At 39.1% G+C, this 15829-nt stretch overlaps 1 protein-coding gene across 1 annotated transcript; it reads right to left on the bottom strand.

Annotated features, from left to right (window-relative positions):
- Positions 1-6439: 6439 nt before the first annotated feature.
- fndc7a (fibronectin type III domain containing 7a) lies at positions 6440-14001 on the bottom strand. Its single transcript, XM_085438718.1, has 13 exons — positions 13988-14001; positions 13624-13881; positions 12043-12303; positions 11133-11390; positions 10780-11031; positions 9838-10092; positions 9159-9416; positions 8425-8682; positions 7859-8113; positions 7467-7730; positions 7339-7368; positions 6960-6996; positions 6440-6747 (listed from the first exon to the last, which is right to left on the bottom strand). The coding sequence occupies exons 1-12, from the start codon at positions 13998-14000 to the stop codon at positions 6965-6967; spliced, it is 2394 nt and encodes a 797-aa protein (XP_085294844.1). The 5' UTR covers position 14001; the 3' UTR covers positions 6440-6747; positions 6960-6964.
- Between the last annotated feature and the right edge of the window lie 1828 nt (positions 14002-15829).

Below are 15829 nucleotides of genomic sequence, written 5' to 3'. Positions count from 1 at the left end.
TTTTGGGGTGACCCCCAATAAAGAAAGTAATAATAGACTATTAACAATCACACTGCCAAATGATGAAAAAAAAAAAACCCCAAACAAAACAAAACAATCCCCCCCCCCCCAGGTCATTTTCATTAAGAACCTCTTCTTCAATGTCATTCACAAATCACCAAAACGACAATAAAACATTCCATAAGAAGTCATTCTGTTCCGCTGGCATATTCAGTGTGGTGTTGAAGGGATATTCTCAAGGAAAAATTCCATATATGTTATACGAAAAAAAGAAGTGGGAAAAACAACAAATATAAACATCCATATTAATATCAATATTAACCACTTGACAAAGGAAAAAGGACAGAAGACCTACCTGCAGCCTTAACATGGGGTATCTTAAAAAAAAGAAAAAACTGTTAAGAAGCTAACTCAAAATTCTGTAATTACCTGAAAACCTAATTGACAATAGAAAATTCAAACTGCATAATTACCTGCATGAGGGACAATATGGCAACAGAAAAATAAAGGAGCCTCATCTTATTCATAGTAAAGGTCAGGATCACGGTATGTTACATCTGAGAAGTGCACAAAGATCCTCCAAACATCCTCTGAGATCTTTACAGGCTGCACACTGTAGATTAACCCCATCGGAACCAATCAGGAGATCCTAAACGAGGACAAGTGAAGCCCCTAGGCTACCTGTCATCATGATACAAAGTACAGTAGCCAGTGCTGCTGGTTAAGCAGGGAAACTTCCCTCCGTGTGGCAGAGAAAATCAACCTTTTTTATATGAAAAAGAAACTTTTAAATCAAAATGATCTCAAACTGCTGGTGAGGAAAGTGGTAAACAGATAAGGAGGTCATTATAAAGATAATTGGAAGTACATTCCTGTGTAGCATCATTAAAATGTAAAAAGATTCAAAATGGTGTAAATATACGTCACATGTAAATTGATGATTTAAAGTAATATTTTAGCTCATTTGTAAAATGAAACACTAAATGTTTAGACTGCAAATACTTTTTAAAAAATACAGCAGGTGCTACAGTAGGAACTCCATGTGACCAAAGACAAACAAATAAACAGATTGTATATACATTGTATAACCAGGTCATTTCTTTTTGTTGTTGTTTTAGTGGGTTCAGTCCTCCTCAACAAGGAGGCAAATATTCCACAAAACGTCTGGAGAGACGTTGTATCAATCTTCGGATGCTTTTTGCCAGAGGAGGTTGTGTTTCACCTTCTCTCTTGTAGCAAAGGTGTTCTGTTCCATTCAAGTAATAGTCTCTGTGTCATCTAAAAGTACAAGCCTGCTTTTTCTTTGGAAACCTTTGTGTAAGTTTGGTGGCATGTTTTGGGTTTTCATCATGAGACCTGTGGCCACAGGCATTCATGAATGATGGCACCATGAATGGTACCATCTAAAAATGTCATCTCCTCAACAGCCTGTTGTCACACTTCACTTCCATCTCTGTTCTTCTCTCCACATCCACAACAAACAGTTTCATGCTAAAGAGAAAGAAGGCAGTTGTTTATTGTTGGCCATCCATCAGAAACTCAGATTTCTACTGAAAAAAGGTTGAAAGTTGAAAAAACAAATTGAAAATATGCTGGAATTGCCAACAAGGAAGTGTAAAGGCTGAGTGACAGCAGTTTATAGTAGGCCATAATGAGTTTGAATCAAAAACTGTTTTATATGTCCTGTTAAAAACAAACAATTTCACAGTAGGCGTATCTTTTCTCTTGTCCTTTTTTAAAAAAATATATATATATATTTTTAATTTGAAATCCTGGTGGCCCTCCACATCCATTCTAATTATTATGCTGTTTTTGGTCTATTTAAAAGCAAAATTCCACATTACAGGAAATATCCAAGTAGTTTTAATGTTCCCACATTAAAACATTAAAACAAAATATTAATGACATTATTACTGTCACAATTATCAGAGGGACCCATAAGATTATATTGTGTAATATCAGCTGTACAGACATTTGAGCATATCCCAACATTTAGAAATTTGTGTGAAAGCCTCACTTTCAAACATGTATCCTACTAGTGATTGCAAACATATGCTTACTGTAATAGAAACAAAGCTAAAGAAATTGAATTGTATCAGCCAATAAAGTTTGAACTTATAAATAAAAATATTTTACAAAGATAACAGTGTAAAGATAACTGCGCCTCATGAGGAAGTCATGACTTGGTTACCATCAGTGCATCCCTACAGGGCTTTTCTGTTCATAATATGGAGGCGTAGTTTAGTCTGTTGTGTTATATAAATGCATGTGATAGCCTGTTGTGCGTTTTAGCGTAGGTTGGCATCTCTGTCTCCTTCCTTAGCGCTTGTGTTTTTTTTGTGTGTAAAATCCCCGGCTGGATGAATCCTAAACCTCATGCTGAAAAGTATCTGATTTAGAGTCGGGTAGCTTTTGTTTGCCACATACTTGAGACATTCTTCAGCACATGTGTCATTTCAGCCAAGTAACTCTTCTTGAAACTCCACCTCTCTACTTTATGGGCACCATTATTCATTTCATGGGTTACGCAGCGTTTAATTGGTCAGGGAACACATCCTCCAAACAAATGATAGTATTAGATATATCTAATACCTGCCGTGGGCTGGTGTGAGCATGGGTACAGCTGCACAAACACATCAAGTGTCATGCTCCTGGGTGAACGACCCAGCATTTTGAGTTTTGGGATGTTTCAAGTTTCAACTCATGAGTTGTTCTTTTGGATTTTGACATGAGGTTTATGTTCTAGCTCTGTATCCAGTCCTTTCAGTATAATATTGTTTCCTTGTGCTTCTTAGTTTTCCGTTGTTTGCAGTCTGTGTTTGTCATTAGTATATGTAACCTTGAGTTATCCTCTTTTGTGTTCCTTTTCTATCTCCCCAGTCAGTTGTGTTTGTTTATCTCCTGTCCTTGTACAAAATCCCCGTCTTAGTTTGGTCTCAGTGTTTGTTATTTTGATAGTCGTTTGTCCTGTATGTTGTGTTTAGTTTTGCTTCGTTTGTCTGCTCCCTTTCAGCCTGGCGTGTTTATATCGTCTGCGTCTATGTCCTTTGTTGAATTGTCTGTCAGTCTGTGTGCGTTTGTTCTGCATGTTCCTAGTTAGTCCTCACGTTGTCCCCGGTCTTTGTTATATTAACTTCAACAGCAATAAAGCTGTTGTTGAGTTTTAGACCTTGTCTTTCGAGTCCTGCAATTTGGGTCCCATTCTGCCTGAGACACAGCGAGCCTTGACCTCATGTTTCTTCTTTACTGTGCATAGTCTCATTGTCATGGTCCTGGGCCGTGTTGGCCCAGTATTCTTAGTTCTCTTGTATTTTTGTATTCAGTTCCCTGTTTAGGTTCTGTTTCCTGAGTTGCCCTGTTATGTGGTTCCCTGTGTGCTTTCCCTTTGTGACTCTCACCCCCTGTGTGCCCCTCTATGTATTCATGAGCCCTTGTCCCCTTTCGTGTTTTTTTCCATGTTTTCCCCAGCCTGTTATGTCTGTGTTCTCCCCGTGCTCTCTCCTCCTGTCTGAACCTCTGTACTTCCTGTTTTACTTTGACAGTCTCTCGTCAGTATGCGTCATGTTGTGTTCACTCCTGCCCTGTCTCGTTATGATTATCTGTGTCAGCTGTGTTCCCCGTGTGCTCCCACTTCCCTCGTTAACCCTCTGTGTATTTATGTCTGCGTCTCCCTCAGTTCTGTGTCGTAGTCTCCCTCATGCTGCGTGGATTTCCCTGTGTCTCTCTCCAAGTATTAGTTTATTGTGCCCAGTTTAAGTTTTGTATTTTCCTGTCATCTTGTCAGCAATAAAGCTGCCTTTTGAGTTCATCCCTTGAGTCCGTGAGTTTTGCGATTGGGTCCTCATCCTGCCTGCCACACAGCCGACCATGACACTCATATAAATTTGGCGTACATCCATCAAAGTCTTCAAGTTTGACTAAATGACTTATTGATCAAAACCTGAGAAAAAGTCGAAACCATGGCTCTTACAAATGTGTTGTATATTGTCAACATGTAGAAACCACCAGTGTTGGGGAGTAACGGAATACATGTACCGCCGTTACGTATTTAAAATACAAAATATGAGTAACTGTATTCCGTTACAGTTACCGTTTAAAAAGGTGGTATTCAGAATACAGTTACTTTGTTGAAATAAATGGATTACACTGCGGTACTTTCCTGTTTCATTTTGTCGCGGGTCAGGACTGTTTGGGTTTTGTTTGACAGCTACGTTCTGTTGTTCCAGGCGGCAGCGTTATGGTTGCCATGGTTACAGGGCGACGCTCTCTCTCTCTCTCTCTGCGACTGTGTGCTTCCTGGGTGAGAGAGCGCCTTTTCGTTGTTGTTGTTGTGCTAAGCTAACAGGCAGAATGCTACAAGCATAGCTCTAAAGAATGTAGCATCATGGGCAGTGTAGTCCGTGTTGCAGGGAGAATGGACTGCCATACACGTTATGGGTCTGTGAGTATGGAACGCCAGGACTGCCATAATGAATTAATTAAATACACCATTAAATAATTAATTAAATGTGGCAATAATTAATTAAAATTGGAATTAATTAATTAAATAAATAGTTATGATATATGTAATTAATTAATTATTGACACATTTAATTAATTATTTATGTATTTCACGTTTTAATTAATTATTGACACATTTAATTAATTATTTAATGGTGTATTTAATTAATTCATTATGGCAGTCCTGGCGTTCCATATTATGTGAGCGCGAGGAGGGAGAAAAAGGGAAGTGGAAAGGTACGAGTTGTCATCGAGGAAAAACGGGAGCTGGAAGCATGTAAATATAATAATAACCACTGCAGCCAAGAAGAGTGCCTGACGAGCCCAGTTGTAAGTAAGCTATTAAGACTCGACTGTACACCGTGTTCGTGTTTTCCTCCGAAAACAATAAGTTCCGTTGGAGCAGCCTTTCAACGCCTCTCTCTGTCTCTCGCAAGAAAAGTTGACCCAGACAACAAAGTAAAGCTATTTTTCGGCTACGAGCCGACAGGGACCCCGCCGTATTAGTCAGAGGTCCCTTTACTACAGTTCGGAGTCGCGGACCTTCAGTAATAGTAATAAATCACACAGCAATAGTACATTCACGTTGTTGTAAAAAGCATGATAATATATTAACTAATCCAAAGTATTCAGAATACGTTACTGTCATTGAGTAACGTAACGGAATACGTTACAGAATACATTTTGGGGCATGTATTCTGTATTCTGTAATGGAATACATTTTAAAAGTAACCTTCCCAACACTGGAAACCACCAAATACAGATTTAAAATATCATGTCACATTTAAACTCCAACTCAAGTAACCTATATTCAACAACAGCATAATAAAACAGGAAATTATATTTTCTGTGTGCCACCCCAATATTCAGGGGCCTCCATATGGAGACACCCCTGCTGACTGGTAAAAATAATTATTTAATGTTTTACTACAAATATTAACATCTTTGAGATTAGTTATTTCAGAATGAAATCAGTTTGTAGAACACCAGATGTGCCAGTTGACTACCACTGGACATCTGTTTATATGATTATTGCCAGTTGGTCAGTTCTCCGTTGCTCTAGTTGTGTTTCTCTACTTCTTTTCTTTCCAACACAAAGCTTTAACTGTGTTTTGGCATTCATTGCTTCAATTTAAAAGATGCTGACGTAGAGAAAGGTGGAAAATCAGGAGGATAAGAGGGGATATTAGATGTAACAAAAGATGTTCTAATCCAAATTTGTCAGTGTTTGTGTTACAGTGAAAACTTATATTCTTCCTTTGTGTTATTTCATATCGTCCCAGCAGGATCTTTAGTCAGCTAAAATGCAGTCACAATGAGACCACAGACAGACAGATATACAACTTTTAAGTAATATCTTAGTGGAAGATCAATTTCAGGATCTTACCGTGATCATTTTCAGGAAAATCTTGGATGTAATTTCAATTTAATTTCAGTTTTATCCGTAACAAATCACAACAGCAGTTGCCTCGAGGTGCCTTATATTGTGAGGTAACTCCAACAATCAGACAAATCAAACAAATAATTTAAATACTGACAGACTGACTTTACACAGCGTTGTGATGCAGAACAATTTGCTTTATTTTTTTTATCATCTGTCATCTGGGAGAAAACAAATCCAATGAAAGCAGGTGTGACATTCAATATTTCTCTGGCAATATGATCAGATGAGTCATCCACAGACTCCATGAGACGGATCCCTGTTGCCCCACGTTCAAGCTTCACAACCGGGAGACATCAAACTGAAGCCATATGGAGGTCCTCTACTTGGAGAAGTCCTAATATACTGTTTTAAAATTTGAATGATTACTGCTATGACACTTTTAAGTCGGGCCTCAGCATAATGTTTCAAGCTTTGTTTCTTTTCCATATTTTATAGTCGTCATTTCTTGTTTTTTTTCACAGTGTAACTTCTAACTGAAACAGGACGCATGAAACATGAGGAGTCGAGGAGCCAATAGTAAAACACTTATTCTTTTTTTTTTAAATGCAGCAAAATTTTAAAATAATATATCTTAATAGCGCTCAGTAAATGCTCACATAATTTTTTTCCCCTGTTTTTCAAGTTCGTTTATCTTTGGATTTAATATTTATTTTTAAGCTTATTAGTTAACAGATATTCATTTTATTGGATATTAATTATTATCAGACTCAGTGTCATCGTGGTATACAGAGTCTTCACAGTTATCACTGGTGTAAACATCGGCCTCTGTCCTTGTTGCTGTGTTGGTGGTCGGGGTGTTCACACTGGGAGAAAAAGGCAGGAGAAGTTCATCTTAGTAAAAACAAGAATCCTTTGTGGAACATTATACTCTAGAAATCACACTACAGCGATAGCGTACAGAGTCTGAGGCTATTTTACAGCCACTCGTAACAGACACAATAACATGGGCGTGTCATCATCTCCAGGTTTCCAAGATGTGATGTGAACAACGTTGAATGAGAAACAACAAACTCACCACAGTTAATTCACACTTCGTCTCACACGAGAAATTACTGAGGAAAGAAAGAGACGGCATTTTAACAATAGCTCAAAGCTTAAGAGGAAACAGCTAGCAAAATGTAAATAGTTTTTTATGGTTGTGTTTTTAAACAATGATATTCAGAAGTAACACCTCATGAACAAAATATATTAATATAGAAACAAACTTTTAAATGACATAGTTGGATTCTACCTAAGGATGGAGTCAGTAGATGTTTCTCTCTTTTTTCTGTCTTTATGCTAAACTATGAGACTTCCGGCTTTAGCCAATGAAATTCTTTTTGAGTGGTAGAAACAAACTAAAAGATATAATCAGTGTGTAACTATCATTGTTTTAGGTATAAGATGATACGTACCCATGCCAGTGTTACTTCCAGGGCAGGGAACTAAGGATAAATGAAAAGTGTAAAAGCAGCTGTTAGAATCGACTCGTTATACAAATTTAAAAATCAGAGTAAATGCGCTCCTTGAATTTTGTTCCCACCTGAGTACGTCCTGGGCTGGCAGAAGGTGACTTTGCTCCCGTACTTTTCCACAGGTGCCGCCACCACTGTGTAGACATCCCCACATGTTTCTTCCTGGATGTCACAGTACATGCTGCCTGCAGCTGCCATACAGGTGTAGTTTGCTCCGGTGCCATACAGCTCCACTGTGTGATTATAGATCTGAGGGCCGAGCGAACGCCAGTATACCCTCAGGGTGTTGTTGGTCCTGCGATAGAGCTTGACCCCCGTTGGACAGCAGGCACCTGTAAAAGAGTGAGTGTAGAGTTGTGCTTTTGTAAAAAAAATCTTTTTTGACAGTGTGAAGATTTCTACTTTTCCCTCCATTAGATGTAAAAATATTACAAATGTGTTTGTATTTATCGATCCTCACTGGAAGAGAATCCACGATATTTGCACTCTGACTTCTGTCCTGTGCTGCTGATTGCTTCCAGGTTGACGCTGTAGTTGGTTCCACAGGTGATGCACCCCATCAGGCAGTGGGTGTCTAGAGTGTGGCATTTGGCATACCCTCGTGGTGATGTCAGGGAGGTAATGAATGAGCGAGCTCCAGTGCTAGGTGACCAGGTCACATTGGTCATAGCCTGGGTGACCTGGGTCACGTTCACAGACATGGGGCAGCAAGGGCCTTAAGGGAAGAATACAGAACAGACTTAAGTATGGGAGGATTTTTAGATTCCTAGATTCAGTACATGTCATGCTTCCTCATGAGAAGCATCCACATTGGTGTTTTGCGTATAAACTTGAGAACTAATTCATTTCATTTAATGAATGACAAAAGCTTTTGGCAGATGTCTAACTGTTGATAACCTTAAAAGCAGAGATCAGCTTTAGCTCGATGCAACTTTAGCATATGGCTCAAATTAAAGTTGCTGTTTGGTGGACCAATTGTACATTTTGTTGTGGGGTTTAACAGCGTAACCAATCAGACTGTCATACCTGTTTCCAAAGTTTTACTGAATCCTGGCAGACTTTTCCCCACAGCTGTTGTGGCCACTGCTGTAACCTCGTAGACAGAGCCGCAGGGCAGTTGCGTGAGCACACAGGAGCTGTTCGTCGACTGGCAGCTTTGTCTGTCATAGCGTCCAGTGGCAGTGATGGTATAATTCGTGTTGGGGGTGTTGGGTGTGGTGAAGAGGATTCTGTATGTGGAACTGTTGGTCTGAGTCATATTCAGGATCTCTGGAGTGCAGGGAGCTGCAGCAAGACACACATAAAAGAGTTGGTCACTTCAAAATTACAGAGATACAAATACAGAGTGAAACATTACTGCAAAAGAAGAAATAGAAAGTTTGGAAAATGTACTGATTCATACTTGTAATTCTGTTCACATTTGTAGACAAAATGTGAAGCAACTGGTATTTTCTAGTAGCTTAGCTAAATAAAAACCAGAAGCATAGGAAGAAAACTTGCCCCATATCAAGAGAAGAGAAGAGAAGAGAAGAGAAGAGAAGAGAAGAGAAGAGAAGAGGAGAGGCTTTCTCCTGGTGACCCTTCTACACAAACCATACTTGTTCAGTCTTTTTCAAATTGTGCTGTGATAACGTGTAACTTTTAACATGCTTTGGATTTTTTTAGCTTCACTGAGCGATGCACAGTCTGAGCTTCAGATGAATTTGCACACAATTTGTGTGTGTTTCATAAAAACAGTCACTCTTCAGTGTTTAAATTACCTGTCTCATGCGTTTGCGGCTTGCAGGTGCGGTTGCATCCTCGTAAATCGCAGCAAGGTGTCACAGTCACAGAATAAGCTGTGTTGCAACTCAAATCTGAGAGCGCACACACCGGTGCTGTGTCGTTGCAGTGGATGACATCTTTAGTCTGTGCTGCTGTCGTCTCATACAGTTCAGCTCCTTTGACTGGTGTCCACATGACTTCCAGGGTCTCCGTAGAAACCAGCTTTATCATAACATCCAGTGGGCAACAAGGGACTGAGGAGGAGGCGGAGAGAAGAAACTAATTAAAAATAATTAAAAAAAACAGGCAAATAACCACACACAGCCAACTGTGAGTTTCTCTTAGTTTGGTCATAAAACTGCTGTAGCTTTAAAGTTGGGTTATACATTTTGTCTGTCTAAAAGTGGGCTTTTCCTGTCATGACAACTCAGGCTTAATCATGAAAATGACTTTTTTCTTAAACAATAGCAGCATAGTAGTTACTTCAGAGATGTTTACCTTTAGTTCCGACAAAGGACTTTTGAAATGAGGAAAAAATCCCATAAGAAACAAGCATAAACAAAAGCACTGGCCTGATCCTATAGGATGTGATTGGATGGATAGTGCTGGGTTGGAGTAGACTGTGTTAATAGTGGTGCTGCTGTATATGTGGGTGCTTTTGTGTGAAAGTCATACTGGTAGTGTAGTTGCGGACATGTCCATAAGGGCTGGAGCCGGCCTGGTTGTAAGGGAATACGGTAGTGAGGTAGGTGTAGCCACACATGCAGGAAAATGGGCAGGTGGTTAAACTGGTGTTACAGAACGTCTCCATTCCATCATCCCGCTTTATGAACGCCATGTAGTACTCCACCAGTGGCACTCCGTCCCACATCACGGAGCAGTTACCTGCTCTGGGCTCCTCCACCCAGATGTTCTCTGGCGGACATGGGTCTGTCAGAGAGAGACAATGGTCCTCAATGGTCCTTGAGTAATAACAGTAATGGACTTCACATGTCAAAGACTCCATGTGATAATTTGTCAAATATGCTTATTGGTTTTCATTAGGAGAGCTTGATGATCTGGTCACATCTGTAAAAGGCTTGTGGCTAACAGCTAAATGAATTCAAGATTATTCTTTTTTTCACTAAATTCACAAAGATTTAGCACAGGTCAGCTGATCACAGCCTGAACACTAAATCTGGAGCAACAGAAATGATTGTGTTTTCCTTTGTCACAAAAAAGTTCCAGTTGCAATTCCTTTTAGTCAGCTTGAAGCTGGTTCAAAAACTGAGCCAATCCCCATGGACTCCCATGATAAAATGTTTAGTTTTACAGCAGAGCACAGGGTGCTTAAAAGAACAACAACAACAACAAATCTAAAAAAACAGCTAATTTAGTTCTTCGTGACATTAATAGATCTTCTTTTAAGGTATAAATTTGCATTCACAGATAGTGTAGTTCATTTGAGAACAATGGGCTTCACTTGAGCTAATTACAACCAAGAGCAGGATTTCTCAATATTGAAATTCTAGTATTTTACTTCAATGCTACTGAGAGCTAATTTCAAAAGTTTTGAGAGTGCTTTAAATGAATAATAGTATAAGACAAACAACCATACATTACGAATGATATACCCACATGTTATGTAGTTAGCCGGTTCAGAGGGGCTGCTGGGTCCAGCATCGTTATAGGCTATGACATAGACTGAGTGGTTTTGTCCACAATCTGCAGGATTAATGTAACAGTAACTGTTTTCTGTGGAACAGTTTTGGCCATTAGAGGTCCAGACTAAGTAGAGATTAGCACCCCTCACTTGTGACCAGAATACAGCAATCCCAAGAGCCCGTCCTGGAGTCACCTGAACGTGAGTCACATCTGGGCTCTGAGGACCTGGAAATGAAACCACAATGAAATCAATAACAGCAGTCATGACTGGTCCTCTGGTACGGGTTCAAATGTTTATCAGCCTAATTTTTGAGAAGGTTTCTTACGTGTAATTTGACAGACAGTGACATCATCACCAGTGCGACCCTCAGAGTCCCATGCCGTGCCCTTAATACAGTATGTAGTTCCTGGTTCAAGGTTATCAAACTTCACCGTGGTGTCAGTGGTGTTGAGTTTGAGGCGGGTGTTGGATCCCTCTCTGATGATGACCAGTGTGTAGAGGACGGCGTCCTTCACTGGGTCCCAGTTCACAAGGATGGTGCCATTGGTAGGAGAGGATGTGTTCAAGTTGGGAGCCATTACAACTGCAGATGTGATCAGGGGGAGAATGAAGAGTTAATGGGATTAATGGGGAATAAAAACAAACAAACCAACAAAGAGACCTTACTTCTCCTCTCCTTGTTCCCATTTCTTTATAAGATATGAAATAGAAACTACTTTCCTGTGATCCTGTTACATTCAGTTACCCTTCAGGATGCGAGACAACCTAGTTCTCATGGTTTCTCTTTTCACTTATGAAACCACCATGGAGCAGCGAGTGGATACAGTTTCCACCCTCGTGCTAGTTGCAACGACTTGGGCACCCATGACAATGGGCGGTGAAATGGTAAGCCACTATTGCCAGTGGAGTGAGATAACAAGTTATTGTTCTAAGGAGGAACAGAAACCTGTGTTTCACTCTTTATAGGCTGATTACCATCTTTACGGTAAAGTGGAACTAGAAGATAGTTATAAGTGCACTGTCAGTCACACCCGACTTGGCCCTCTCAGAATCAGCTGATGCTTTTGTACAGACGGCATCCAAATTTTTACTTTCATATTATTAAAATTTCTGAGTTACATGACCTCAAGGTACAACATTTCACTGCTGAAAATTATATTTAACTTATGCTTTTATTTGACATGGAATGGCCCGATTATTTCTTCTAATTTAGCTCGTTTCAGATATTGACGTACCTGTCCTGGCCTCTGTGGGGTAGGATGGCTGGCTTCTCCCGCCTAAGTTGACGGACATGACGCTGAGGACGTAGTCTGTGTATGGCTGGAGCTCCACCATGGTACCTGGAGAGCTGCTCACAGTGCTCTCCTTGAAGAAATCACCTGTCTTTGACTCTGCCCTCAGGATGTAGCTGGTCGCCCCAGATACCTCTGTGAACTCAACAGTGATGCTGTCGCTGTTTTTGGAGTAGGCTTGCCCAATGCTGGGTACATCAGGGGCTAAGGAGCAGATGGTAGATGTCAGTCAGATAGATTCCAAAATAAAAGCTTTTCTATTTATAAGAGAAGTACAATGTATCACTGAAATACAAAACAAACAAACAAACAAACAAAAAACATCTTTTGGGTTATTATCTCAGAATTTCTACCTACTAACATATATTTCTTAAAAAATAACTCAAATTTGAGAAACTAAATTCAAATTTCAAGTTCCAAATAAGAATTTTGAGACAATAATCCAAACTATAGATTTATTGATGACGACATGTTTTTCTTTTTCAGAAGCAAAAACAATTTTCCATAACAACTCCTGTAAGAATGCCATCTACAATGTTATAGATGCAGCAGTTGACCACCACTACCAAATTTAAGTGCAGTTCTCAATAAAGTCTCCTTTTTACATTATAGTTTACTACATGTAAAACAAATAAACATTTACATTCTTACATTTATACATATTTATTCACATGTTACTGACAATTTGCACACTAAGATTTTATTTGAAAATTCTGAAATGACTGCATAGGCCTACAGTTTATTATTTCCTCACATTTTCAGAAAAGCCTCTTGAGGCCTGAGCGCTTGGTTGGAGTGGGTTTCAAATATCTCTTTGATATTCAAGGTTAGTTGAGTCCAATAAATATAAAACTTATTTCTATACTAAAAGCCAAAATGTAATGTCTTCAAATGAGAACACGGCGTCTCAGGAGGATAACAAAAACGATTGTGTTGTCTATGGAAATCTTGGAAAATGTGCAGCATAATTTGAAACGGCTGAAAGAGTTGTCTGAAATGTTTTTCTGGCTGTTCCATGTAACAAAGAGTGATGATATAAAAAAAAGAGAAAAACAGCAGAAAAAATGTAACAAGAACATTTTCACTTTTAATTAAACCATGTTTGACAAAGTATTTTGGGTATTTCATAACTATTAAATAGAGCTATTTAACAACAACACAGTACAAGTAAAATGTTTGCCCAAACTATCTCATTAATATATGCACTAAAATAAAGATACTTTTGTTAATTCATAATGCAAAAAAAATTAAAATTACATTTAAATTTTCCATGTATTTTCTTTTACACAGATACACTGTAAAATGTTACATTGACTGATACATTTCATTGTAGTCAAATGAAATGTACTTTATTGTTGGTGTGTAATCAGTTGATGACAAGAACATTTTTCTTAATTTCTCACTATATGAATAAATAAACCTTTGATTTTCTATATTTTAAGTTTTACGTTACTCAAAATTATTGCTTCGTGTTTATTTATCAATAAAGGTTTGCCCCTTTCTGTTTTTTCTGATGTTACCAACCTGTCGTCTCCTCAGTCTTTGCACTGCTGAGCACCCTGAGATTATTGTCCATAGCTTCTAACTGCATGGTGTACACCGTGTTTGGTGACAGGGAGTTAACTGAGCCCATGACTGTGTTGCCACCGAACTGAGCAAAGACGGGTCTTTCCGGGGAGTTCTTGGGGGTTGCTGTGATCTTGTAGGAGCTGGCACCAGTGTGGCCGCTCCACTGCACTGTCATGCTCTTGGATGTCACTGTAAACACTGACAACCTGATGTCTGAAGAAGATAAAGCAGAAAGTGTGATTAAAGGGGAATGTGATTAATTTACATCTTAAAGTATCTTAACCAATAAGTATCTCAAATATGAAAGAAGCTCTGTTACCATTTTGAGCCATGCATATCTGAAAGTGAGAAAAAAAGTCAGTTTAATGAATGAAACAATGAATGATCTTGTTAATGAAAGTCAGGAAATACAGTCAATTAAAGACAAGGGTATCCTTCCAAAGATAGTAAGCTTCTGCTATTCCACATTATATCCTGAGGCAAATTATGCCCTGTATCACATTCTCAGAGCATGAGAGGCAGCAGGCTGCACATTACCTTCACTCAACACAGATTTCAGGACTGGTCAGTGCAGGTATTTCTTTCAGGTCGGAATGAATTTGTCTATTGAGGTACGGCTGGGCATGCCGCTCGCACTTGTTGAAAGCCGTGATACTCAAAAGGGCCTGTGTTCATATGTCTCAAACGTCCTCTACTCCCTGCTCTCTATCTGGATTTATGCAGCATGCACAATATCAAAACATTTTACCTTTGATGTGGAAAACACTGTAAATTACTTTGGTTTAAATTAACGCTGAATGAGAAAATAAGAACATCTTACCCCACTGAAGGTCAATAAAAACAAAAGCTTCAGCATCTTTAACTGCAACGTCCCCATGCCCTCAGTTTTTTTCTGCTATCCACTGCCTCGAGGTGAGATGCTGTTTCTCAAACTGATTTTAGGGAAGCAACTTGGTCTTAAATTTTTTACTTTCTTCTCTTTCTTCTACCTTCCTCTCTCTCCAACATGAAATGACAGGTGTGTTATTGTTTCAGCAAATACCAAAGAGCCCACAGGCTTTAACTCCTCCCCTCAGGGGTGTCTGTCTGTCTCTTACCTATCAGACCTAGACAAGGAAGCTCACCTTTGTTAGATGACAATGTTGATGATAACACTTGTATAACAAATGAATGTTCATCTTTTCTAGTCTTTATGACGTGAATTAAAAAAATAAGCACAATACTTTCCTGTATTACTGAAGATCTTACTTTTCCCTGTGAGGACAAAAGAAGGTTACACTATATCATATTCCACTGAGGCGTGGCGTGCTCTTTTGTGGGAACTGACCTCAAACTTTTAATTTAGGACAACATGTCTTATCATTGATTCCGAGTACAACTGAATGCATAATCTGATATGATTTGCATCCACATTTTTCTTTTCTTATTTAGTAACATTTTTGGTCAACTTATTTGATATACAGTCCACCCAATATAAAAGTGCTCGCAACAAAACTCCACTTTCTCTACCTCAACCCGTCAATTTAAAAGACCATTTCTGACCTGAATAAAAAGCACATAAAAACCCTACTCCAAATGTGATCAGCATATCTGCTGAGAGACATGTCTGGGGCTGGGGAGAACATACGTGAATGCATATGACAGACGGGGAAACACAAGGACGGAACTGCATGATTGGGATCCGGGGAACAAGGAAGATGGGGAGAGGGGAAGATGTAAACACAGATGACACAACAGATACATACTGGCGAGACATAAGAGGAACATAATAGACAAGAAACTAATCTGGGGATAAAAGGGAACTGCAGAGTATGGAAAGAATAAACTCATGACTACTTAATGGAACCTAAATCATCATTATGATACAAAAAACACTCCCTTGGACTTGAATTTCTTTGAACTGTTCATTTTGCCAGCTGGAATGATTGTAAAGCATACATACTTGATTTGAATTTCTCTGATTCCCGCAGGGTCAAAAGTGCAAATTTAGGCTTAAATACATACATCCACCCCCACTGATATTTTGTTAAACGTCCCTTGCAAGTTGCACTTCGACCCGATGATTTTGGTTGCCATAAAAAAACTTCTGGCATAATTCTGGCCAGATATTCAACCACTCTTTTTGGCAGAGTGGAGTTGAGTTTTAAAAGCAGTTCACAAT

This window comes from Copadichromis virginalis, linkage group LG18 (genome assembly GCF_057382275.1).
Source record: "Copadichromis virginalis isolate Kocher_CV1m ecotype Utaka linkage group LG18, C_Virginalis_male_GT1.1, whole genome shotgun sequence".
Classification (NCBI taxonomy): domain Eukaryota; kingdom Metazoa; phylum Chordata; class Actinopteri; order Cichliformes; family Cichlidae; genus Copadichromis; species Copadichromis virginalis.
The sequence above is the reverse complement of the archived record's forward strand: the minus strand, read 5'-3'. Positions and strand labels throughout refer to the sequence as shown.

Excerpts from the sequence above, each read along its gene's own strand:
- fndc7a (XM_085438718.1), bottom strand. Across the intron at positions 11,391-12,042 it reads CCCCACAGAGGCCAGGACAG|TTGTAATGGCTCCCAACTTG; the intron begins GTACGTCAATAT and ends TCACATCTGCAG. Across the intron at positions 8,683-9,158 it reads GCCGCAAACGCATGAGACAG|CTCCCTGCACTCCAGAGATC; the intron begins GTAATTTAAACA and ends GTCTTGCTGCAG.